Source organism: Mercurialis annua, linkage group LG1-X (assembly GCF_937616625.2).
Source record: "Mercurialis annua linkage group LG1-X, ddMerAnnu1.2, whole genome shotgun sequence".
NCBI lineage: Eukaryota > Viridiplantae > Streptophyta > Magnoliopsida > Malpighiales > Euphorbiaceae > Mercurialis > Mercurialis annua.
In genome coordinates, this window is record NC_065570.1 from 3,347,926 (window position 1) to 3,374,048 (window position 26,123).

The 26,123-nt window shown below is 29.9% G+C and overlaps 4 protein-coding genes and 1 non-coding gene across 5 annotated transcripts; all 5 read left to right on the forward strand.

Annotated features, from left to right (window-relative positions):
- The first annotated feature begins 2,471 nt into the window (after window positions 1-2,471).
- Window positions 2,472-5,253, forward strand: LOC126665166 (CASP-like protein 1C2). The gene is made up of 3 exons (XM_050357878.2): window positions 2,472-2,692; window positions 2,780-2,882; window positions 4,902-5,253. The coding sequence occupies exons 1-3, from the start codon at window positions 2,541-2,543 to the stop codon at window positions 5,139-5,141; spliced, it is 495 nt and encodes a 164-aa protein (XP_050213835.1). The 5' UTR covers window positions 2,472-2,540; the 3' UTR covers window positions 5,142-5,253.
- Window positions 5,254-9,249: 3,996 nt separating this feature from the next.
- Window positions 9,250-12,068, forward strand: LOC126672561 (probable 2-carboxy-D-arabinitol-1-phosphatase). The gene is made up of 7 exons (XM_050366516.2): window positions 9,250-9,528; window positions 10,287-10,438; window positions 10,528-10,647; window positions 10,724-10,823; window positions 11,234-11,373; window positions 11,458-11,537; window positions 11,835-12,068. Exons 1-7 carry the CDS (start codon window positions 9,381-9,383, stop codon window positions 11,959-11,961), a joined length of 867 nt encoding a protein of 288 aa, XP_050222473.1. The 5' UTR covers window positions 9,250-9,380; the 3' UTR covers window positions 11,962-12,068.
- A 138-nt stretch (window positions 12,069-12,206) lies between these two features.
- On the forward strand, window positions 12,207-12,289 carry TRNAL-UAA (transfer RNA leucine (anticodon UAA)). The gene has a single exon. It is a non-coding gene; the product is annotated as a tRNA-Leu (tRNA).
- Window positions 12,290-12,917: 628 nt separating this feature from the next.
- On the forward strand, window positions 12,918-15,259 carry LOC126664258 (pentatricopeptide repeat-containing protein At2g33760-like). The gene has a single exon (XM_050356561.2). It carries the CDS (start codon window positions 13,112-13,114, stop codon window positions 14,867-14,869), a length of 1,758 nt encoding a protein of 585 aa, XP_050212518.1. The 5' UTR covers window positions 12,918-13,111; the 3' UTR covers window positions 14,870-15,259.
- Window positions 15,260-22,791: 7,532 nt separating this feature from the next.
- On the forward strand, window positions 22,792-24,629 carry LOC126664260 (patatin-like protein 2). The gene is made up of 5 exons (XM_050356563.2): window positions 22,792-23,045; window positions 23,164-23,535; window positions 23,618-23,782; window positions 23,866-24,168; window positions 24,244-24,629. Exons 1-5 carry the CDS (start codon window positions 22,914-22,916, stop codon window positions 24,490-24,492), a joined length of 1,221 nt encoding a protein of 406 aa, XP_050212520.1. The 5' UTR covers window positions 22,792-22,913; the 3' UTR covers window positions 24,493-24,629.
- The last annotated feature ends 1,494 nt before the right edge of the window (window positions 24,630-26,123 follow it).

Genomic DNA, 26,123 nt, shown 5'->3' on the forward strand with positions numbered 1-26,123 from the left:
CAATTAATCTTTATTTACTTGTTTTAGGCTTTTACTTTAGCACATAAATTATTTGAAAAGACTAAAAATCTGTTTGATAATATCACTGAGTAATTCATAGTCGTTGTTGTTGATAATTGGCTAAACCCATCTAGAGGCCCTTGTACTATATCATTTTTATTCAAAAAGCCCTTGTACTATTTTTTTGTTCTTCAGGTCCCTGTACTTGGCAAAATTCCGATTTTTAGGTCCTTTTGAGGGACTGGAGAAACAAAAAAATTGTAAGTAAAGGGACTGGAAAAAAACCAAAAAAGGACCTAAAAATCAAAAATTATGTAAGTAGAGGGACTTGAATAATAAAAAAATAGTATAGGGGCTTTTTGAACAAAAATGCTATAGTACAAGGGTCTCTAGATGGGTTTAGCCTTGATAATTGTAATGGATATTTCTTGGGTCCATAATATTTTGAAGAAAAAAAAAGTCATTTTTGTCCATAAAATTTAAGTCTATGATCTAAATAAATTCTTCACGTTTGAAAAAGTTAAAATATAGCCCAAATATTTTACAAAATGAACACTCATGCCTGATTTGGACGCATAAATGAGACGTTGAGAGTCTGGTCGTCAAAATTTGAAAGTCTGGTTATTTATTTTTTAAGACGTTGTAGATATATCTGAACCTTTCCGAACGTTGAGGGTTTACTTGATCTTGGAAACAAATCTTAGGGGCATATATGTCCTTTTTCTCTATTTTGAATAACTTTTTAAATTTTTATTCTTTGTCACATATATATATACAAATATTTATTGGTTGTATTATCAAATACCTAAATTATTTATGAAGCATTAAATAATTTTATATGACCTCGAAACAATAGAATCAAATGTTTGCTAATTATGATCAATAGAGACAAATTTACCTTTTTGGATAAATTTTAAATATCTATAAATTAAATTATTTATAAATTATTCGAGATGACTTTAAAAAGTATTGAGATCAATTTGAAAAATTTGAGATGAGTCACAGCTTAATCCATTTGAATTTTATCTCGAGCCTAACTCATAAGTCTCATGAGTCTATATGAATCTAAACGAATTTTACACACGTACATACAAATAATAATAATTTTTATTATTATCTTGACTACTTATATACTACCATTAAGTTTACATGTGTTTTGTTTTGAATTCTTTAATTCCATATTTTATAGTAAACAAATAAATGCATTTTTTGATATTATTTTAATAATTTTTTTATTGAATTCTAGCTCGAAAATCGCTAGACTACCGTTCAAATTCGAATTCAATTATAAATTTTCAGCTCATTCTAAAATCATCTCTAGTTACTTCCTGCATTCTATAACCTCCTTCGTTGCTCTCTACATTCTACATATCCTTAATTATTTATATTCTACAATAATCTTAATTACTTTGTACAATGTACATTCTACAATATTTTAAATTATTTAATACATTCTATAATATTCTATAACAAGTTGCAATGCGATGAAGTATTAGAGACCAATTCATATTTTTCCACCAAAAAATTAGAGATCAATTTATGAAAAAAATTAAAGATCAATTCATGAATGATCTAACACAGTTCAAATGTCATTCTTCCCTTTTCTGTTTGACTTTTTATTTCCAACACTTACCGGTTACCAAACAAATATCTCGTTCAGCTATTAGGAGCGCTAGATACATCGCCTCACTTTATAGGGTAGTACAAAAATCTAACCAAACTAAAAAAATTGGATTGAGTCGATTAGTTTGGTTCGGTTCGCTTTAATATTATAAAAAATAGTTAGGTTTATTTTTAAAATAAAAAAAAAAATATCTGCATATAAAATTTAGTTTTTCCGCATTTGTAATGATTTGAGCATAACTTTTAATATTTGGCAGAAAATAACATCCTTCATTTTCTAACATTTTTAAAACATAAGGGCATTTTTCTTTATGAACGATATGGTTTTGACGGTTTTTAAAGGTGATAACAACATCAAATAATAACTTAGATGAGGAGTAGAACTATCCTAAACCTAAAGTAGACTCCAACACCGGATAAACACTGATTTTTTTTTTAAAATAGAAATAAAATTTGTGCTATTAGAAAATTACAAGTGAATTAAAAATTAAATCTGAGTTGAAAAAAATTCATTCCGCGATTACTCTTGGCTATTAAATATCAAAAAAGGAATAGTTGAAATTATTTAAATCAATTTTAAACGCTGTGTTTAAATCGCAACAAAAGTAAAAGGTCAAAATTTAATCTGCAAATAATCTGAATAAAAATAATATTGTAGATAAGTTTTAATAAAAACTGAATCATTCGGTTTGATTCTGTTTGGTTTGAAACAATTAAATTTTTAAAAAAATTGATTTGGTTCGATTTTGAGAAAATAAAAATAAAAAATTCCATGTTGGTTTAAGTCGGTTTGAACCAAGTGGACACTTCTACATCACCTTCATCTACCAATATAAGGAGCCGAAATGTTCACATTTCATATCTTCAATTCCACAAAACAATATTCATCAACAACCCAAATTTATACTTCCTCAATTATGAACAACAACAAGATTTTGTGTATTCTGCTAAGGCTCGTCGCCTTAGCTGCCACTGTGGTCGCCATTGTTGTGATGGTGCGGAGCCACGATTCTGCTACTGTATTGAACTTAACGTTCACTGCAAAGTACAACAACACTCCTGCTTTCAAGTAAGTTATTTATTAAATTGAAGTTATTTATTAGTCTTCTTATACTTTATTTTTGGTGACCAAATTAAATGTTTTTGAATTTTGTAGGTATTTTGCTATAATTGAAGGAATTGCAAGTGTTTATACCGCCATAGTCATTCTTCTTTGTTCTAAAGGCATACTTGATCGCTTAGTTATCATTCTTGATATGGTAACTGTTTTTTTTATGGAATAACCTATTGCACGTCCTTAAACTATACCTGTTTTGTTCGTCCAGTTTTTAGACTATTTTTTATCTTTATCTCGTCTTTCAACTTAGCAAAAAATCGTTTTCGAGTTTTTGACTAAAAAAAACGACGCCGTTTAAGGTAACAAATTTTATTTTTGTAAATAACAAAATAACGTCGTTTTTATCGTTTAGGGATTTAAAAATAATTTTTCGCTAAGTTGAAAGATCAGATAATAATAAAAAATAATTTAAAGAGCAGATGAACAAAACAAGTATAGTTTAGGAAACCAAAAATGGGTTATCTTTTATTCATCATGTAGTAATATTTTGTTAGTTTTCATTTTATAATGGCCTTAAAAACTCCTGACCTTTTAACCCCTTTTCAATCATACCCTGACGTTGAAAATTTGTCAATTTTACCCTATTTTGTATTTTTGTGTTTCAATTGTACCCTGAAAAATTAAATTAACATCTATTGCGTTTGGAAATTTGTTTAAAACATTCTCTATGTCTCGCATATATTAATTGTATTTTTTTAAAATTTATTTAAATTTAGTTAAATTAATTAAGAATTTAAATTAGTGTTAATTTGATTATGGTTTTTAGTTAGTTTTTAAAAATAAAGGACTTATTTGTACTTTTTTGAATAAAAAAGAATTTAATTTCATGTTTAGACTTAATTAATTGAGTGATTTCATCATTTAAGTAAAAAAATTAATAAAAATTAAAATATTGGGGTACAATTGAAAACGGAAAATTCAAAAGTGGGTAAAATTGACAAATTTTCAACGTCGGGGTGGAATTGAAAAAAAGTTTAAAGATGAGGGGTTTTTGAGTGATTAGACCTTTTATAATTATATTGAAATTCATAAATGTAGGGTTAGTTTCATATAAAATCACCACATTTACACGTTTTTCATTTTAATCACGCTTTTAAAAAATATCCTATAAATTTACCACTTTCATTTTTTTTACAAATCCATCACCGATATAGAAAATACCATATGACGAAAAAAAAAGAAAAAGAAAGGTGTTATTTTGTTTTAATTAGTACATTAATCAAATTATGACTTTTATAGGGGAGGAGGAAGACATTTAATTTTTGCATCAATAAAAGGAGAAATTCTTATATAAACTCAGTCTACCACGTCATCCGTAGATTAAGCCAATAATATTATAACACCTCATTAAAATGAGGGTATTTTTGTAATTTCGTTTGTTATTTGCATACACTTTTAAATTATGATATTACAAGTATACCTTCATTTTAATGAGGTGTTAAGATATGATTGGTTTAGTCTACGGATGACGTGATAGACCGAGTCTATCTAAAAAATTCTCCAATAAAAGATTCGGAAAAAATAAAAATTGATGATTTTATATGACACCTTTTAAAATATGTAATTAAAATGAAAAAAACGTGTAAATGTGGTAATTTTATATGAAATTTACCTATAAATATATTATGAATAGAAAAGTTGATTATTTAGCCATCAATTTTATTTTTAAGTCAAATAGAAAAATACCTGATCGATAAAAGTAAAATATAATCCAGTTTTTTAATTTATTTTTACAATTAATTAGTCTATATTTCAAGGAAAAGTTCATAAAAGAATTTAATATTAACAATATCTAATAAAACCGGGTTAGATAGTTTTTTAAAATTCTATATTTTTTTCTTCGATTATTGACTAATTAACCATAAAAATAACTTATGAAACTGAAATATATTTTGTTTATATCAATTTAGACCTTTTATTTTATTACTTATTTACTGGTTAAATATAATTATTATAAATTATAAAATTATCGATCAAATTGTTAAAATACGAGTAAACTACTCTATAAAACTCCTCACATTTGTCATAATTCACAGTTTGGTATTCCTTGTTTGAAAACTAAACGATTTGATATCTCAATTTTAATTTTGTAAACTATAAAATTTTTCTGATAATTCCGTTAATAATTTGAAATTTACTTTCAAACGATTTGGTATCTCAGGTAATAACAGTGTTACTGACCTCGAGCATTTCGGCTGCATTAGCAATAGCTGAAGTAGGAAAAAAAGGGAACAGTCATGCCGGTTGGCTACCGGTCTGCGGACAAGTTCCGGAGTTCTGTGACCAAGCTACCATAGCTCTCGTTGCTGGTTTCGTTGCTGCAATTCTTTATTTTCTTCTTCTTCTTTGCTCTCTTCATAAGTTCCTCACTCCCATTTTTGCTGTAAAAGAACTACCTTAAATTTCCTGTGATTTATAGATGTAGAGTGAGTTTCAAGTTTGATGTATACTGTGACGTGAATTACAGAAATATTGAGTGAGTTAATAGTTTAATTAGTTTTTGATTTTTCTAATGGTAATTTTTGTTTGAGCTGAAACCATTGTGGAAATTGATCTGAAGGAATTGATTATGTTTCTTACTATATTTTATATTTGTTTTAAATTGATGATCTTACTGTAATTCGTTTTAATTTGGTTATTTAAAAAAGAGAAAATAACAAAAAAATTGCAATAATGACTCACTATTTCACATACTGCAATATTAATTTATTTATTATAATTTTTTTTTCATAAAACACTACCACTTCTCATTATTACTTTGGCTAATAGTCTGAAAAAACCTCCACCTTTTAGCCCCTTTCCATTTGCACCCTCACGTTGTAAAATCGCCAATTTTACCCAAATCTACACCTTTCGTTTTCAATTTCACCCTCAAACATCAAAATTCACACCTTTTGATTTCAATTGCACCCTTAAGCATCAAACTGACCTCTTTATCAGTACTTCATATTTTAACAAATATTTTAAATGGTACTCAATGTTATAATCAAAACTAAAAAAACCATCTTCCTAATATTTTAAAAAATTAATAATAAATATTATTATGTTTTAAAAATTTATATCCACCCTATTTGGACCTCGCCGTCTATATTCCGCAAAATTAATTTCAAATTCATTTAATTAAATTTTCATATCGTTTTTAATTTAAATTTTATCAGAAAAAATTTATGTTGTCCCTCCGGTTTTAAACCATACCATATCTCACCGCCTTTATTTCGCAAAATTAATTTTAAATTAATTTTGTATCGTTTTAATTTATCTCAACACCCACAGCCGCCACTGACTACCTACCACCGCCACTGACCACCCAAACGTCATCACCGGACCGCCACCACTGTTCTTGACGAAGAACAGGTCGTTCTTCGTCAAGAACAGCTTGACAAAGACCTGTTCTTCACGAACAAATCGTGAAGAACAGATACAATATCTGTTCTTCACGTTTAACAGATTCAAGATATGTTCTTCAACAGAGCTTGAATCTGTTCGTGAAGAACAATTTGTCGTCAAGCTGTTCTTATAAAAGTTCATAACAAAACAACCTTCCATTATCATTTTCACCACTCCGATGGAGAAATCTTCACCACTCCAATGGAGAAATCTCAAAAAAATGCAGTAACCCAGTTGAGAAAATCAATTGAAAAACTCAGTTCTTCTTGCACTGTGGTACTAATTTTATTATTATGTCAGAGCTGTTTAAATTTCTAGTATTGAAATTGTTTGATTATGAAAAAGATATGATTTTTGTGCAGAAATATGGGAATGAAACTTTGATCAAATTCTTGATTGTAAGATTAATGGATCTAGAAAAGGTTGCAAAAATGTTTGTTCAGTGGCAAAAATGGAAGGTGTCATCTGTTCCTAATGGGTTTATTTCAGAATCTGAAATTGAAGATGAACTTGGATCCGTAATGGCAAAAATGATTATAGTTATAGAAATTTAAATTAAAAATAATATGTCCGAACAAATATAAAAAAGTTATTAATTATTTATAAATGATATATTAAAAATTTCTTTTAAATTTTTTAAATTTAATTTTATTAATAATATTAATTTGTATTAAATAAAAAATTATTATTAAGTTTAATAAATTTTTGAAAAGAAGAGTTTTTTTATTTTAAATATAACATTAAGCACTATTTAGAATAAATGTTAAAATATAAAGTATTGATTTGAACTTTTTTCCAGTGAAAAGATGTCAATTTGATGTTTAAGGGTGCAATTGAAGCCGAAAGGTGAGAATTTGGATAAAATTGGTGATTTTACAACGTGAGGGTGCAAACGGAAAGGGGCTAAAAGGTGGAGGTTTTTTCTGATCATTAGCCTATTACTTTTTAACCAACACCACCTTTTTTCAAAATCAACATGTGCTCACTACATGTATCTTATATAATAAAAAGAAAATTATTAAAAAAAAAACAAAGAGGCCCTTCACTTTGCCAAATTAAGGTGCACCATTTGGTGCATCTGCAGTAATGAATGGCCCACGCAGCACGCGCGGGTCCATTCTTAATAAATTTCAAGTGCATCTTTTGGTGCACCTGATACAATTCTTTTTTTTAATATAAATTTATATAATTATATATTCATTTAAATTGTTTATAAAATTTATTTATGTTTAAATTTTAAAAATATTAATCTTAATTTTAAATTTTAATTTTAATTTAAAAAAATATAAATATATTATTCTTTTTTTATATCTCCAATACATATTTAATACGTCTCTCATATACTGTATAATATATTTTTCCGATATAAAAAAATTGAAGCATTAATAGAAATAAATTATACTAAATACTAATTATTAGCTCGAAGTTGAAGCAATATTATTGATCGTTTATGAATTTTATCTATTTTTCTGTTATGTAGAATTAATACATATATTTGTTTCAGATGTATAAGTAAAGGTGATTACTGAAAAAACACTTTACCTCTAGAAAAATTAAAAGTTCAATTAATTTTATTAATTTTTACAATGTCATGTATGATTTTTAAATTTTTTATAATTACATGCGCTGCATTTCAATTAAACATAATTTTATGCATCATCTTTTATTTTTTTACATTTTTTCATAAATTTTCTATAATTTCATTTATGATTTTTTTGTCTAATTGGAGAAGAATGTACTGAGTGACCACATTAAATTCAAATGAATGGATTGTACTCTCTTTATTCTATTTTAGAAATCTCATTATACAAAGATTAAAAAATATATATTACTTTTTTTATGTTTTTTTATATTCTACCCCTATTAATAATAATGACCTTAAACCCTAAATGAAAAGTAAAAAAGAAAAATTTAATATAAAGATATTATAAAAATAAAAATGAGACTTTTGAAATAGAACATCTTAAAATATTAAATGAAACTTTTAGAATGGGACAAAAAAGTATAAAATTGTAAAAAAAATTAAAAGCTCAGACATTGTAATTTTTTTAAGGCTTAATCACCAAAAAAATCCCACCTTTTAGCCTCTTTTCAAATGCACCCTGACGTTGCAATTTTGTCAGTTGCACTCTAATTCACACCTTTGGTTTTCAATTCCACCCTCAAGTGCTAAATTGATCTCTTCTTCATTTGAAAAAAGTTAAAATAAATCATCAATTTTTAACTTTTTGTGTGGAAAAGAGTTCAAACAAGTACTTTATAAGGGTTTTTATGAATTTTTCCCGAGTAAAAAAGAGTCCAATTTAATTTTGAGGGTGGAATTGAAACTCAAAGATGCAAATTAGGGTGCAACTGACAAAATTGCATCGTCAGAGTGCATTTCAAAAGGGGCTAAAAGGTGGGGTTTTTGTTGGTGATTAAGCTTTTTTTAAAATATAAACCAAATTGTAAAGTTTATTAAGAAAAAAGGGTCATTTATATTCCTAAAATTTGACTTCAAAATCAAATAAGTTTTCAACATCCGAAAAGGTTCAGTTATGCCCCTAATGTCTTAAAAAGTGAACAGTAAGGCCCCAATTTTGACGCATAAATGAAACGTTGGAGGCCTAATTGTCAAAATAAAGAGGCATGTTTGTTCACTTTTTAAGATGTTAAGAGTATATTTGATTTTTTTTAAATATTGAGAGCTTACTTGATCGAGGGGTCCAACCTTAGGTGTATCAATGACCTTTTTCCCTTTTACTAAGGGACAAACATAACTAATCCAAAGAAAAGGTAATAAATGAAAACAAAAAAACAAAAAAACATCAAGAAATGTTACACTTCAATGGAGAAATTCTTAGATAGACTCAGTCCACCACGTCATTCGTGGACTAAACCTATCATATTATGACATGTCATTAAAATAATGACACTATCGTAATATTACTATTCAAAAGTGTAAATAAGTAATAAACAAAATTACAATAGTGCCACTATTTTAATGACGTGTCATAATATGATATGTTAGTTCACGAATGACGTGGTAGACTTAGCCTACCTAAGAATCTCTCCACTTCAATGATGACCATATCCAAAAAGATGAATGTTGAAATGTAAGGACAAGAATCGCTTACTAAAAACACTACCAGATAATTCCACAATCAGTAATTTTTTTCATACTATCATATATAAATGCTCAGAAACTATCCGAAAATTGCTAAATTAAGTACTTTCTGTTCATAAATAGCAAGGTTTTGAAATTTAACACAAGATGATCTCCGGAGTTTTCTCTTTCAAAGTCCCTCTTTGTTCAACCTTAAGCTCTGAATTTAATTCAAGAAGGCCCGTTAAGTACGATACTAGACATGGAATTCAAATTCAATGCTCAAATTCTAGTCCAGACATGAATTTAGCAACTGGTGAGTTTTTCATTTTTATGTTCTGAGATAATTAGTGTTTCTATATCTTGAATTTGATAACTTACATTACATGCAAGCGGTTTTTAATTTTTACACCCTATTTTTTTTGTTTTATTTAATGGTTTTTGGTGTTTTTTTTATTAAGAATTGCAGCAGTGAATAAAATTTAGATTATTAATTTTTGAAAAATTAGTTCAAAATTAGAATTCAGTGGTCTGATTAACAAAGTACAAAGGCCTTAGCAAATGTAGAAATTAGGGAGAAATTTTCAGCAGCGGTGTAAAACCAAAAAGGATATAGTCATAGAGTTTTGAATTTGATGATAATGGAACTGGAACATGTGAATTTCAAATAGGCGAGATTCATGTTAAAGGCGAAACCCTTGTGGACTATGTTGGACGGCGATGTTGAAACAGAAAATGCTGATATGGAAAGCAACATAATGATATTTTTTACAAGTATAGGTTATAAATTTAAAGTTTTGGGGCATTTCTGTTTTTGGAAATATAACGCTGAACTATAAGACTCGGTAAGTTTCCGTGCAATGCAGCTTGTAAATCATGACATTTAGAAACTGATAATGTTTGAGAAAGGAGTATATTACTTTCATTTATTTGTCTATATCACACGTAAACATGAAAGTAATACGAATCTCCATGACGTGTACGGAAGATTATAACGAAATTTTGAGACTGGATTCTCTTGCAAAATACATGTTGCATCCTGACTAATTTAGTTTTGGTTCCTGATTATGGCAGAGACGATTCAGAGTGATGCTTCCATCAGTGGTGGCGCATATGGTTTTGAAAATGCAACAACTTCGCTTACTCAAAAGTTGTTGTCATCATCAAAGAAGGTTACGCTCGTGAGGCATGGACTTAGCTCTTGGAATCTAGAAGGTAGAGTTCAGGTTTGTATATCTACCGCATATAACTTGCTACTTATCGAACAATTACGCATAATTCTAGCTTCTTATTTGCTTACTCTATACATATCTAGGGAAGCTCAAACTTATCTATCTTAACTGACACTGGAGTGAGGCAAGCAGAGATGTGTAGGCAGGCCTTAGTGAATATAGACTTCGATCGATGCTTTTCAAGTCCAATATCTCGTGCCAAGGTATGACTGCTACGATAACTATGTCTAACTTTCAGTTTTTTGGTTAATAAAATGATAATCATTGGTGTTTATGTAGACCACTGCTGAAGTAATATGGCAAGAAAGGGAGGAGCCACTTGTTTTCCTTGATTCACTGAAGGAGGCTCATCTTTTTTACCTTGAAGGCATGAGAAATGGTCAGCTTCCTTCTATTATGTTTATTCAATTAGTTTTAGAGTATGTAGCACAGAATGCTGAAATGGGAAACACCGATACGGAAAACGATATTTTTTTAAGGTAGGTTATAAAAATAGAGGTCTGGAGTTTCAGAAGCGTTTTACAAAACGGAAAGAAACACCAAAAAGTAGGACTCGAAAAATTTTGTGTGCAATAACTTTTGCGTGTAATATTGCAGTCACACATCCATCACCCATCAAACTAGTAACTTTATCATAGTTTGACATTAAATTGTTCATTTCATTCGCCAAAGGTTTACTATTTCTAGTTGGATTGACCCCTTTGGTATTGATTGGTTCAATTAGAAAGCTGAGGTTTATTATTTTTGCAATTTACATTTGACTAAATCACGTTCAGTATTTGGAGGCAGTGGATGCTAGAGAGAAATATCCAAAGGAATTTACAACATGGAGAGAAGATCCTGCTAATTTCTATGTAAATGGCGTCTACCCTGTTCGCGAACTATGGGAGACAGCTAGAGAAGCTTGGAAGGAAATTTTGTTGTCACCTGTGAGTCTTATGCTTTTTCTTCTTATAGTCATCAGTGTTCATAGCAATGACTAGACAAATCATGCAAGCATCTTTCTGCATCAGGGTCAAAATTTCTTAGTCATCACTCACAAGTCAATTTTGAGGGCACTTATCTGCACGGCTTTGGGGCTCGATCCAGAGAGGTATGCAATGATCTAGTGTAATTTTCAAATTTCATCAACCATTTTGCTTTAGTTTATTCTATCCTATGTAGCACGAAAATGTACTCGGAAATGCTGAAACAGAAAATGGATAAACCATATTTTTTACGAGAATAAGTTACAAATATAGAGTTCTCAAAACAAAAACGAAAGGTAAGAATCAAAAGTTTCCGTGCCATTTAGAGCTGGTTTCTGTGAGCGTCATATCGGTATGAGTATGATAGTTGCTGCAGAAGTCATTAAGTATTGAGTTCTGAAAGTGGTTCTGTTGGTTTTCAGGTTCCGGGCGATTGATGTGAATAACGGTGGGATATGTGTATTTAATGTTAACAAACAAGGAGAAGCAATGCTTCAGTCCTTGAATTTGACTGCTCACATGTATACTGATCATGTCTATCTATACTAAATGGTGAGAGATGAAAATATTTCTGCTGATTAGAACATACACTAGAAAACAGCAACAGAGTACTCAGTGTAGTGATATTGTGATAATGAGAAGGAGATTAAATGCCATTACAGTTTGTAGCTGAGAGTTGTGAATTCTGATTAATAGGTTGAAGAATGCTGCCAGAAAGAACTGGATTCCACAGCATAATCTAGTTAATTTTTATGGTTCGTACTTAATATTATTATTTATATGCTTAACAAACAGCAGGTTTGCCCGAGAGGTTAAGGGGGAAGACTTAAGATCTTCTGCACATAAGTGCGCGTGGGTTCGAACCCCACAGCCTGCAATTTATTTTTTATTTTTTGGTATTATTTTTCAGAAAACGCTATTCACTATCAAAATGATTAAAAGTACAAGCCTTCACTCATTAATGGTTTAAACTACACGGGCAACTCGTGAATTGTTTGAGACCAATTTAAAAAAACTCGATATAGACTCGAAGAATTTAAATCGAGCTCGAGTCCGTGCTAAGTTGAATTTCATTTCGAGCCAATTTCGAGTATCAATTAAAAAACTTGCGAGACTCGTAAATTTAAATGAGCATACATAAAATAATATATGTTTTTATATTAATTCTTTATATCCTTAAATCTCTATATCTATATCATCTTAATTTATTATATTTTATGTTTTATGACAAAAAGTATTTAAGCTGCATCAACTTTGTGTAACACATTCGAATTCCGTCTAATTCGGACCGATGACGGAGGGGCATGCAGGCATAGAATTGCCTTAATACCCCCAATTTTTCAAAATTGTTCCAGCTAGTACAGAAAATTAAATAATACTGCAGTTTAGCCCCCCAACTTTCAAAAACTATCTACCTATACATATTATATTTAGCTCCGTCACTCATTCTGACTCGGCTCAATTCATTTACATCCCCTAATTTGCACTTACCGATATTGTTTTCTGTAGTGTAAAAATGAATTTTATTTTATTTGATCAAACATTAAAAAAGAAATTACATTTTCACAATATAGGATCATTTCATTTGCATTGCCAAAAAGCAAAACGAAGCGTTTAGACTGGCTACCATATTTAAAAAAGAACATTGCCGCCAAATTTAAACAGCAAGCTAATCAAATTTCTGTTATGGCAAATTTCCATGGAAACCATAAAATTCCATCAACTCCCACACTCTCCAGCCTACCATTATCTCATCCAAGCCGGACCACGTCTTCAACCTCTAAAGCAAGCCCATGCCTACATTATCACCTCCGGCTTCAGTCACAGCCGTTCCCTTCTCACCAAGCTTCTCACTCTAGTTTGCGCAGCAGGCTCCATTAGCTACACGCGCAAGATTTTCCAATCTGTCTCAAATCCCGACTCATTCCTATTCAATTCACTTATCAAATCCACATCGAAATATCATAAATTCTCCGTTTATTCTCTTTACTTTTACAAATACATGGTTCTTTATAATATTTGGCCGTCAGCTTATACATTTACTTCTCTTGTGAAATCTTGCGCTGATTTATCGTCATTAAAACTTGGTAAAACTGTTCATGGACATGTTTTGATTAGTGGGTTTGGTTTGGATGTGTATGTTCAGGCTGCTTTGGTGGCGTTTTATGCGAAGTGTGGTGATTTGGGTAATGCGCGGAAGGTGTTTGATAAAATGTGTGACAGAAGTATTGTAGCGTGGAATTCGATGATTTCGGGGTATGAGCAAAATGGGTGTGGGAACGAGGCTATTGGGTTGTTTAATAAAATGAGGGAAGAAGGATTTAAGCCGGATTCTGCTACTTTTGTTAGTGTGTTATCGGCTTGTGCTCAGCTGGGAGCATTTAGTGTAGGATGTTGGGTGCATAATTACATTGCTGAGTATGGTTTGGATTTGAACGTGGTGCTCGGTACTTCATTGATTAACATGTATACAAGGTGTGGGTATGTGAGGAAAGCAAGGGAAGTTTTCGATGCGATGAATGAAACCAATGTTGTTTCTTGGACAGCGATGATTTCTGGATATGGAACAAATGGTTATGGTCTTGAAGCTGTCGATTTATTTGATGAAATGAGAAGGAGAGGACCCCGTCCTAATAGAGTAACGTTTGTGGCTGTTCTATCTGCATGCGCACACGCAGGACTAGTAAAAGAAGGTCGGCTGGTGTTTGCGAGAATGAGAGAAGAGTATCACTTCAAGCCAGGTATCGAGCATCATGTGTGCTATGTTGATTTGCTAGGGCGTGCTGGACTTCTTGATGAAGCTTTTAAATTTATTAACGAAGAAGTTCCTAAAGAGCCTGCAGCGGCTATCTGGACTGCTATGCTTGGGGCTTGCAAAATGCATAAGAATTTTGATCTTGGTGTACAAGTTGCTGAACATTTATTAGCTGTTGAACCAGAAAATCCAGGTCATTATGTGATGCTCTCAAATATTTATGCTTTGGCAGGTAGAATGGACCGAGTGGAGAAGGTTAGAAACATTATGATCGGAAAAAGTTTAAAGAAGCAAGTCGGTTATAGCACAATAGAAGTTAATCAGAAAACGTATTTGTTTAGCATGGGCGACAAGTCCCATCCAGAGACAGCTGAAATATATCGATTTTTAGATGAACTAATGTCGCGATGTAGAGAAGCAGGTTATGCATCAGCACATGATGTAGTGATGCATGAGTTGGAGGAGGAAGAAAGGGAATTTGCAGTTAGATACCACAGTGAAAAGCTTGCAATAGCATTTGGGATTCTGAAAACCAGCCATGATACTCCCATCAGGATTGTGAAGAACCTTCGAATGTGTGAGGATTGTCATCGGGCAATTAAGTACATTTCGGTTGTTGCTAATAGAGAAATTATTGTTCGAGATAGGCTTCGTTTTCACCACTTCAAGAATGGCTCATGTTCATGTGTGGACTACTGGTGATAATAAAATGGTTGGCTTATGATAATAGAATGTTGGTGCTACCCTTGTTTTGTGTAATAAGACATGAAGAATCTGCGGATAGATGCATATAAAAGGTCCAAAAATGAAGTTGATAACATTTTTAGAAAGAGAAGAGGGGTTTTTGGACTGAGTGAAGCTGGTCTTACTGCTGCAGAAGAAGTAAGGATGTCTAGAGCTTTAAGAGTCATTGGTGTTGAATGCGTTCATGATCGATGGGGTGCTACTGTTCTCAGAAACTATTTCCATGGAGAATTAGAATAGTCAAACTTAGTATATAAGTGAATGATAATCATCTTAGCAAATTACAGTGTTTGTATTATTTATGAGAGTATTTGAGTCTGGATTTGGTGCCTCTGCTGTTCCTTCAAACACACTTGTCAATCTATCATATATATTCAGTGCTTTCTGTTCATAAATAACAAAGTTTTTGAAATTTACCACAATATGATCTGCAGAGTTTTCTCTACCAAAGTCCTTCTTTGTTCGAGCTTAAACTCTGCTTTTAATTAAAGAAGATCCGCTAAGTATACTACTAGAGAAAGGGGAACATGTGAAATCCAAATAGGGATGATTCATGTTAAAGGCGAAACTGCGTAATGTTTAGTTTTCGAGTTTCATAAGTGTTTTTCTTTTCGGAAATGAATTGCAGTAATATAGGATTCGACAAGTTCTCGTGCAATATAGTTTGTGAATGATAGGCATTTCAAAACTTGAGAAGGAGTGTATTACTTTCATGTCTTTGTTTACAAGACATTGGAATATAAGCCGTCCAAAGCATCGCATCTTTACGACCATCAGATCAAATACATAAGAATGGAAAGTCGTTCGAGTAAAGACAAAGGCATTATTGTTCAAAACAACATCAGTTACAGCCTACCCCTTCATTTCCTTCCTCTTTCTCTTGTGGATCTATCACTATCCAAGTCAATACGCGACATGTTTATTTGGGGTAAAAGATTGTTTGTAAGTACTCTCAGTACATAATTATGTCCTTATCGTTACTTCTAAAGCAAGGGAGTGTTACTTCTAAAACTTGGCCACAAAAAAGCCAGCATTGTAAAAGACACGTGGCAAGAAAAGCATGGCTTAGGTCAAGTTTTTCAGTGATGAAAAGAAAGCTCTAGGAAGCAAGAAAAATGAAACATCTTCACCAAACTATTCCTGGTCTAGATAAGAGACCAGTATGTGATGTTTCTTTCAAACGAACGGATTCTCTTCCAATTATGAACTCTACTCAACATGTCCCCCCTCACACAGACTTGTTGAAGTAGAAGAAACCGCGTTAAATGGAACCCAATTTCATATTTGCCACTAATATTTACATGTGTTATTTATTGGACACGTATAAGTTTGGAGTAAGGTCGTGTTTTTTTTTTATAAGATGTATTTTTTGAAAAAACCCCGCCTTTTAACTCCAATTCGTTCGCACCCTCACGTTAAAAAACCACCAAATATATTTCAATTATAACTTTTTATTTTTAATTGTACCCTCAAATATTAAAATCCAAATCTTTTTGTTTCAATTACACATTTAAACATCAAATTAACCTTTTTTCTAATACTTCAAATTTTAATAAATATTTTAAATGGTCCTCATAGTTATAATTAAAATAAAAACACTATCTTGCTTAATTTATTAAAAATAATAATAATATTTTTTTAAATATAAATCGATCAAATATATTAATAGACAAAATAAATAATTAAATAATTATTTTAAATATATTTTTTTATTTTTTTAAAAAATTAAAAATTTTAAACGAACCTGTCGCAGATCTAAGAAAGTCTCGTCTTCCTCTCTTCTATGAAAACGATAATCTTCCATGGAGGAAGACGACTGGCTCGTCTTTCTCGAGACGAACCCGGAACGGGTTAGTCTCGAGGAAGACGAGCGGGGTTTTAATTTTTAATTTAAAAAATATTAAAAATTAGTTTGTATTTATACTAATTATTTAATTTTTAAAAAATTACTAAATATAAATTTTTTAGCAGGTCGGATAGTAGCATGTAATCATTCAAATATCAAAATCTCGTTAATTAATCTTGTAAAGTAGAGGCCGCATGATTGCGGATATGAATTTTTATAAGATAAACATATTTATTTATATTAAATAAAAAATATTGTTAAGTTTTATAATTTTTTTAAAAATAGTTTTATTTTTATTTTAAATACAACATTAAACCCGATTTAGAATATATGTTAAAATTTAAAGTATTGTTTTGAATATTTTTCAAGAATGGGTGCATTTAAAAGTGAAAGGTCGTAATTCGAGTATATTTGGTGATTTTACAACGTGAGAGTGCAAACGAATTGGGGCTAAAAGGTAGGGGTTGTTTAAGGAGATAAGCCTTGATAAAGAGTAAAACGGTGTTGGTTAAAGACAAATAGAAAATGTTAATATTAATAATAAAATAAGAGGTTTAACGTTGTTTTTAGGATTTTTTTGTTATTTTCTCTTAATTATACAACTCACGCAATAGAAGAAAAGCAGGCACCACCATATTCGTCGGCGTTGGTATTGTCTCGTCTACCTCATCTTTGTTTGTGAATAAAAAATTATACAATTCAGAAATAGAAGAGGAACATGCACCAGTACCACTGTGTTATTGAAAGATGCAACCGTAAAGAAGAGAGAGAAAAGAAAAAAACTAAGCATCATTTCAACTTGTATCGTAATTCTGCAAGGATTGGAGCCACACCATAAAACTGAGATTATTTAGGCGTTTTTACCGTGCCTCGCCTAATTTTCCCTCGAAACAATGGATGACTATATGAACCTTTCTTTCATACATCTCTTATTATAATTTATTTGGTGAATTCGATAAAATATACATGTCAAATTTGAAATTATTATTTATGAAATTAGAAATGCTTGATTGATTTAATTTTTTTTATATATATATTTTTATAGGCCTGATAGTGTCAAAAACCATCCAAACATTTTAAAAGTTGTATATCTATCCATATTTAATAGCTTTGTTGTAAATCTGTTTATTTATTTTTCAAAATTGATTTGATTATAATTACAATTGCAATTGAATGTGTAAAAATATTCCCCGTACGAATTTGTTCTAATGGTATAAGTCTCAGTCATCTGGAGGCCAAAGGTAGCGGGTTCGAACCCCGGCTCGCCCTTTTTTTAATATGAAGTGGTTATTTTAAATAATTTAATATGGAGTGGTCGACAGTGGCAGATTTTGACTGTAATTTTTGGGAGGGCCAAATTAAATGCATACAAATCAAATATATAAAAATTTAAAATTATTAGATATTTTATCAATGGTTAAAGAACTAAATTAGTATGTAGTTACTTTTGAAAAAAAATTAGGAAGGCAAAAGTTAAAAAGTAAAAGTAGTACTTGGTAATTTTTTAAAATTTTGGGGGGCCATTACCCCTCCATGTCTCCATGAAGATCCGTCTATGGTGGTCGAGGTTGGGTTTTTGATCATTATACCCCGAAATTTATCAGGTATATAGGTTTGTGGGCGGTCCATATTCCGGAATTTGACAATAATATTGAATTTCGGCTCAGTAGAGTGAGTCCTCGTCAACAAAAAAACATGTGTAAAAATATTTTAAAATTAAAAAAAAAATAGAATATCTTATGGTTCGGATAAATCGATTTGAAAAATTGGATAGATTTTCAACAAATTAGTCAAATCGGAATAGAACTTTTGAGAGGTTTAAATATATTTTTAGAAAGTTAAAAAGATTTAGCTTTTTAATACAATTAAACCTTTTTAATATTGTTTATTTTTAGTTATTTAATTGATTTTTTTTTACAGTTTGAGCTATAATCCGTGTAAAGTTTGAGAGGATGGCTACTAGGTCATAAGAATAATCAGAATAATTATAAAATGATGATGATAATGATAGTCTTATGTATGATTGGAAATCTAATCACATGTCTATTTAGAAAAATATAAGCTAAACCCATTTTAAGGTCGTTAAACTTTCATTTTTTGATTTATCAATTTTTTTTAATTTTAATTTGACTTTCTCGGATCCTTAAACTTTTATTTTTTGGTTCATTAGATCCTTAAACGAAGATCCATTTAAGGACCCAATAAACCAAAAAATAAATAATTAGAGACTTGAAGAAAAAGGTAAATAAAAGTTGAAGAACCTGATGAATTAAAAAATGAAAGTTTAAGGACCCGAAGAAGTCAAATAGAAGTTAAGAGATCTAATAAACCAAAAATGTATAGTTTAAGGACCTCAAAATAGGTTTAGCCAAAAATATGTTACTATAGATGAAGTCATAATTTGATATTTCTCTTCTACTCTGAAATTTGGGAGCTTAAATTCTGAGAAGAAGAGGCTTTATAGTATACAAATTTAACACTTAAACACAACTTTAACTAACTTTAAATGTGATTGTTTAATATGAAACTTTATGTAAACGTTTTACAACGTCCCATAACGAAGAAACTTCATGAATTGGATATTCCACCTTCAAACGGTCATCATGTATGATTAATTACAAGTCAAATGAATAAGCATTTTCTTATAGTTTTGATTTGATGTCTATGATAAAAACCTTACACTACATTTCATATACTACTGAGAAATGACCACGACATTTAAATGGGTGTGTGGATTCTACCTACTGATTTGATATTTTAAAAACCCCACTTATTAGTTATTAGTCTTTTCAATTATATTCTGTATTTATTAAATTGCCAATTTTATGTAAGTCTCCATCTTTCCCTTTCAATTACATCCAATTTTGTAAATTGGACTTTTTTTTCACTAAAAAACAATTCAAAAAAAAAATACATGAATGACTTATTTAAACTTTTTTCCATTCAAAAAATTTAAAATGAATGACTTATTTGAGTTTTTTTGAATGAAAAAGAGGTCAATTTAATATTTTTGGTACAATTGAAAATGAAAGGTGTAAATTCGGATAAAATTAGTGATTTTACAGGGTCAGAATATAATTAAATGGGTATCTTTTAAGACATTTTACCTAAAATTAAAGATATAAATATAGGTGTTAAATTCTTGTTAGTCTAATGTAAAACACTACCAAATACATCAATCATTCAATGGATGTTAGTGTAGGTTATACTATTAATTAGATTTAATTACTTTAAAAATTATAAATTTTAGTGTGTTTTGTAATTTTTACATAATATTTTGTAATTTGAACAATTTAATACAAGAACTATCATTATTTCTTGCAATTCGAGTCACCGATCAATTTTCTGTCAGAAAATACTGATGTGCATTGTTCTGATATCGACATTGGTATTTTTTTAACGAGAAATTAATTGGTGTTTATAATTGTAATTTTTTAAAAATTGATACATTACCAAAATTAAAAGTTCGTCTTAAAATTATGAAGTACATTAAAATTCGATGTTTAGAATTATAAAAATTAATTAAAAAGCTGGTACATTGCCAAAATTAAAAATTTGTCTTAAAATTATAAAGTACACTAAAATTCGTAATTTAACAAAATATTATTCAGTGTTTAGAATTATAAAAATTGAAAAGCTAGTGCATTGCTAAAATTAAAAGTTTGTGGTAAAATTTTAAAGTACACTAAAATTTGTAATTTTAAATCAATTAGGCCTATTGATTAATGGTCAACATTTCATGTTTTAAATCATTTAAAAAGAAGTTACGCGATTTCAAAAAAAAGTTAGGCAAAATGATCCATCATTCTTTAGAAATTGGTAAAATCATCTTTATCTATTTATAATTAACTATAACCAAATTGACAATATTAAAAAAAAACAATAATTTTAGCTGTCTTGTTTGTCAATGTTTATAAGTGATGATAAATACATTATAAATAAATAAATAAATTGATAAAAATAAAATATGTTCTAGTTTTTAATTTATTTTTATGATAAATTAGTTTATAATTAAAAAAAATTATCAAATTTTAATAGACTATTTTTTTTATAATTAAGGAGGGAAACGCTCGTGAGAAATTTAGAATCCATAACCTAGCAGTTTATTATCCAGCGCTTATACTAGTTTACAAATATTTATATGTTATTATTGAAATAATTTTATTATTGTAAAAACATTTGTATATTTTCAAATTTCGTGTAATTAATCAAAAAAATAATGCATAACACTGAATTGCACCTTTTTTTATTAATTAGACTTTTTTTTTTATCCTTTTTATGTTTTTTTTTAGAAAAAATTATTGTAAAATTGACGGATAGACCATCGAAAATATTTTTTAGGGATATTTATATCAGTTTTGTTATAGTTATAGAAATATAAATTAATTTGTTTAAAATATTTAAGTGTTTCATAACTTTTAGTCCTATTTAGAATTCTTATATTTTGTAACTTCCATACAATGAAAATCATATAAATCACCTAGAGTCTCTTATTTTGAAATTATATGCATTTTTCTAGTTTAAATATTTTATTTTCAGAGTTGTTTTATTTTAAGATTATGAATTGCATTATTATCAAACAAATGTATAAACATATTTACTATATCTGTCAATTATTAATTTTTTTTGGGTAATAAAAACATATAAATTTAAGTTTTTTTTAATAATTAGGAGGTGGGAGAGCGTTTGTAGGAGAAATCGATCCCACGACCTAGCAGATTGCTGCCTAGCGCTTATACCATTCGAGTTAAATTCATTGGTAATTTTTTTTTCGATAATTGAAAAGGGGAACATTTGTGAGATGAATTAACCACGAACTAGCAGTTTGCTGCCTAGTGCTTATAATATTTGAATTATAACTCATTGGTTGTTAATTATTGATTAAATAAAATATGATCCAATGTTCCAAAAAAACCTCGATCTTTCAGTCCCTTTTCAATGTTACGACATAGTAAACCAATTATACATATATTCATACTTTTCACTTTCAATTAAACCCACTAGTATTAAATTTGCGTCTTTTTTATTACAAAAAAAGTTCAAAAAAGTCATTATTTTGAATTTTTCAAATGAAATAGAGTTCAAATAAGTCATTTATAAGGGTTTTTGAAATTTTTACGGATGAAAAAGAGTAATTTATAAAATTGGGTACAATTGAAACTCAAAGGTATGTATTTGGATAGAATTGACGATTTTATAACGTTAGAAGGGGTCAACGTTACTGGATGTTCAGTAACGTTATAAAAAGGGGTGAAATTAGTGGTAAAATGCTTGGTATCGCTTTAACAAGGTTTCGGGTTCGAATTTTGTGAATGTAAAAAATTTCCACTGGTAGACTCACCCATCATGTCAGGTGCGCGATGCGGATCGGATCCGTATTAATCAGGGCGAAACTTTGAAAACCGGGTGGGTAAAAAAAATTTGAAGAAATCAGTTCACATTACTTTATGAATCATGCATACTCTTTGTTTTGGTATAGGATACGTGAAGTGTCCTGAACGAATTCCAATTATGAGATGACACATTTAAATCTTACACATTCAGAATAATTCCTATTTGAGCCGGGTAGGTTCCTTGCGGAAGGTAAAGTGTTGGCTCTAAATTTTAAACGGCTGCATACATGAGTATGGCTCGAACTCGCGACCTCACTTAAATTAGAAAAGTACCTTGCCAATTCATGTACACTTTGAGGTTAAAAATGAAAATACATGAAAATACTCAGATTATAAATGGAAATACATGCCAATTTTGAATTAAGCTAATAGTGTACAGTGGTGTAACACTTAAGCTAGAATGGTGACTCTAATAGTGTACAGTGGTGTAATACTCAGATTATAAATGGAAATACATGCCAATTTTGACTATTCAGCACCTAAATTCTTTTATAAATTAAAATCTGGTCAAATAAATATTCTTGAATAATCAACATGGAATTTTTTTAAACATGAGAAACACACACACACTAGAAAAGGCTCTATAAATAGCCATATCCGAAACAACATTTATAAAATCACAAATCAAGCAATATTCCAAATTAAGGCATATATATATTTTACAAAGTATAATAAATTTCGACCCACTACTTTATTAATTAATTATCACTCCTTACATACACTTATTTTAGTAATCATTAATCAGACCAATCAAATTTTTGTAATGGAAGGAATAGATGTACCACTTCAAGCACCAACTTACGGAAACCTAGTCACCATTCTCAGCATTGATGGAGGTGGCGTCAGAGGCATTATCCCTGGAATTATCCTCAGTTTCCTAGAATCTGAACTTCAGGTATCTATATTTTTAATTTTTACTCGTTGCATTGCATGGTAAATATATAATTTACATTAATCATGCAAACGTTACTGAATGTTCTAATATTGTTGCATGTTTTTGGTCTGTGATATAGAAACTCGACGGCGAAGATGCAAGAATTGCAGACTATTTCGACGTGATATCAGGAACGAGCACAGGCGGTCTGGTGACCGCCATGCTTGCTTGCCCTAATGAGAAGAACCGTCCGATGTTTGCTGCAAAGGATATTAAAGAGTTCTACCTTAATGAATGTCCCAAAATATTTCCACAACGCAATTTCAAATTCTTTCCCCATGCATTAAGCGTCATCAAAGCTTTATCAGGACCTAAATACGATGGAAAATATCTGCATCGTCTTGTTAAGGAAAAACTTAGAAGCACTAAATTGAATCAGACATTAACTAATGTTGTCATCCCAACATATGATATTACAAAACTCCAACCTGCCATATTCTCCAGCTTTCAGGTATTTATTGTCGGCTTCTCTTAATCGATTAGTTTCGAGTTTAATTTTCATTGTGTATGATATTTTTTATGCAACGCTACAGGTTAAGAAAAATCCATCATTGAACGCTCTCCTTTCAGACATATGCATTTCCACATCGGCTGCACCAACTTATCTTCCGGCTCATTTCTTCGAAACCACCGAAGAGAAAACAGGGGCAGTGACAAAATTTAACCTTATAGATGGTGGCGTTGCTGCAAATAATCCGGTAGAAGACCATCTTCATATCATTTCTTTACAGTAATCGAATTTCTGAATCCAAAAATTAATAGTTGTTGATTGTTTTTCCAGACATTGGTTGCTATAGGAGAAGTGACAAACGAAATCATAAAGGGAAATCAAGATTTTTTTCCAATAAAGCCAGTGGACTATGGTAAATTTCTAGTGATATCTTTAGGAACCGGCGCACCAAAAGCTGAGGAGAAATGCATAGCTGGTGAGGCTGCAAAATGGGGTGTGTTGGGTTGGTTAACAGCGAAGGGGTGCACGCCTTTAATCGACGTGTTCAGTCATGCAAGCGGTGACATGGTGGATTTGCATATCTCTGCAGTATTTAAAGCCCTACACTCCGAAAACAACTACCTCAGGATTCAGGTGCGCAATATCCCAGCCTAGTTATACGACAAAATTAATGATCAATTAGATATTGAGTAACGTTTTTGGATGCAGGATTGCACATTGAATAAGAACACTGCTTCAGTAGATGTGGCCACAAAAGAAAACTTGGAGGATCTTGTGAAAGTGGGTGAAAAGCTGCTACAGAAACAAGTTTCAAGAACAAATATGGATTATGGAACCTTCGAACCTTGTAAGTCGACAGAGACTAATGAAGACGCTCTTACAAGATTCGCGAAACTGCTTTCGCAAGAGAGACGCCTTCGCCAAGCTCAATCACTCCACGCTGCAAAATCCAAATGATTATAATATAGTAGTAGTAGTTTGTTTGATGCTTAGTTAAACTTTGTTTTATGGAATTTAATTATATTGTGCTTGAATAAGTTCTCACCAAAGAAAGAACAAGTTGAAAGATTCATTTATTTTTTATTAAGTTATTTGTGTTTGTAAATCATGTAATGAATTATACAGCTTATGAAATTATTGTTTGAATAATCTTCCATTCTTCATGTCTTCTTTTTAGACTCTAGAGTTATATTTGCATTTATATTCAGGTTTTGTTTGGTTTAATTTTAACATGCAACTCGTTTTATTTTTAAATGAATCTTATTTGACATTCATTTCTTTTTCTGTTTGGTATCACGAATTTTAAATATGGATTCATTTCAAATAAAATAAAATAAATTAAAAATTGTATTTAGTGTAAATTCAACCTTAAAATTTAATGATTTTATTATATTGAAATCGGTAGGTCGGTCCGGTTATTTTGTTTTTTTCAAACTTCAGAACCAAATCGAAATGATCCTAAAAAAAATATCAAAGTTGACTTAACCAAATGCGAACCGATGGTAAAAAAAATACAAAATCAAAACCAAGCCGAGAATCGATTTGGTTGAAAACCAAAACTGGCCCGATTTAAAAAAAATTAAGTTGATTCGATTAATTTTGTTTTTCAAATTTCAAAACCGAATCAAAATTAAACCAATCATATAAATTAAAACCGAATCAAAATTGAAAATAAAAAAAATATACCAAAAATCGACTTTTTGTGAAATCGATTTTTTCAAAAATTGCGGTCGGTTCAGTAAAAAATGATAAAAATTAAAAGATCATTATTATCATTAAAATGTTTTACTTTTTGGAATCTTATTTGCAAATATATCAGAGTTTTAAACAAGAATAACTAATTCTGTGAAATTAGGATATATATTTCTAAATGAATTTCATTAGAAAACCAAACATATATATTCTGTAAAAAAATTAATTGAATTCAATACAAATTATAGAATTCATTTGAACCACACACACACTTAAATTATTAGTAAGATTTAAAAAATTCAAATAGTTCATTGGATAATTGGCCAAAATCTATCAAAAATATAAATTAGTTAATGCAAAATAATTTATTGAATAGTTAAAACGACTTCGACAGAGTTACCTAATATTTATACTTTAGTTTCTATCCACAAAAATTTTATGAATTCATATAATTTTTTTATTTTTTATTTTTCTCTGTTCTAAATCATTCGTTGAATTCTAACTCGTCATTCTTTTTCTTGATTGGATCTTTTTATAACTCATAACTTTAATTGTTTGGTTAATATATCATGACTTTTAAACCTTGTCGGTTTAATCAATTATTTTCTAGACTTTTGCTAAATATATTCATGTTAAGTTTGAGATATAATTTTCCACAGTGGAAGCTGTTTATAGCTTGGATTAAAATGATATTGTATTATCTTTTTCTATTTATTTATTTTTTAATTATTTTTCACTTTGGTTTTTGTATCTTGAAACATTCAAGAGATGTATAAAATTAATTTCTAAAAAGAAAATGTAAATTTTTTTACTGTCTCTCTGCTGAACAAATTAATGGTACTTATTAATTGACGTGATGCCGGTAATTCTATGTTCAATTTTCATTAATCATGTAG

Bases quoted from the DNA above. Each gene is read 5' to 3' on its own strand.
- LOC126672561 (XM_050366516.2), top strand. From the start codon at position 9,381: ATGATCTCCGGAGTTTTCTCTTTCAAAGTCCCTCTTTGTTCAACCTTA. The intron at 10,439-10,527 runs GTTTGTATATCT...ATACATATCTAG, and splicing joins ATCTAGAAGGTAGAGTTCAG to GGAAGCTCAAACTTATCTAT. The intron at 11,374-11,457 runs GTGAGTCTTATG...TTTCTGCATCAG, and splicing joins AGGAAATTTTGTTGTCACCT to GGTCAAAATTTCTTAGTCAT.
- LOC126664260 (XM_050356563.2), top strand. From the start codon at position 22,914: ATGGAAGGAATAGATGTACCACTTCAAGCACCAACTTACGGAAACCTA. The intron at 23,046-23,163 runs GTATCTATATTT...TCTGTGATATAG, and splicing joins TCCTAGAATCTGAACTTCAG to AAACTCGACGGCGAAGATGC. The intron at 24,169-24,243 runs GTGCGCAATATC...TTTTGGATGCAG, and splicing joins ACAACTACCTCAGGATTCAG to GATTGCACATTGAATAAGAA.
- LOC126665166 (XM_050357878.2), top strand. From the start codon at position 2,541: ATGAACAACAACAAGATTTTGTGTATTCTGCTAAGGCTCGTCGCCTTA. The intron at 2,693-2,779 runs GTAAGTTATTTA...TGAATTTTGTAG, and splicing joins AACAACACTCCTGCTTTCAA to GTATTTTGCTATAATTGAAG. The intron at 2,883-4,901 runs GTAACTGTTTTT...TTGGTATCTCAG, and splicing joins TAGTTATCATTCTTGATATG to GTAATAACAGTGTTACTGAC.
- LOC126664258 (XM_050356561.2), top strand. From the start codon at position 13,112: ATGGAAACCATAAAATTCCATCAACTCCCACACTCTCCAGCCTACCAT.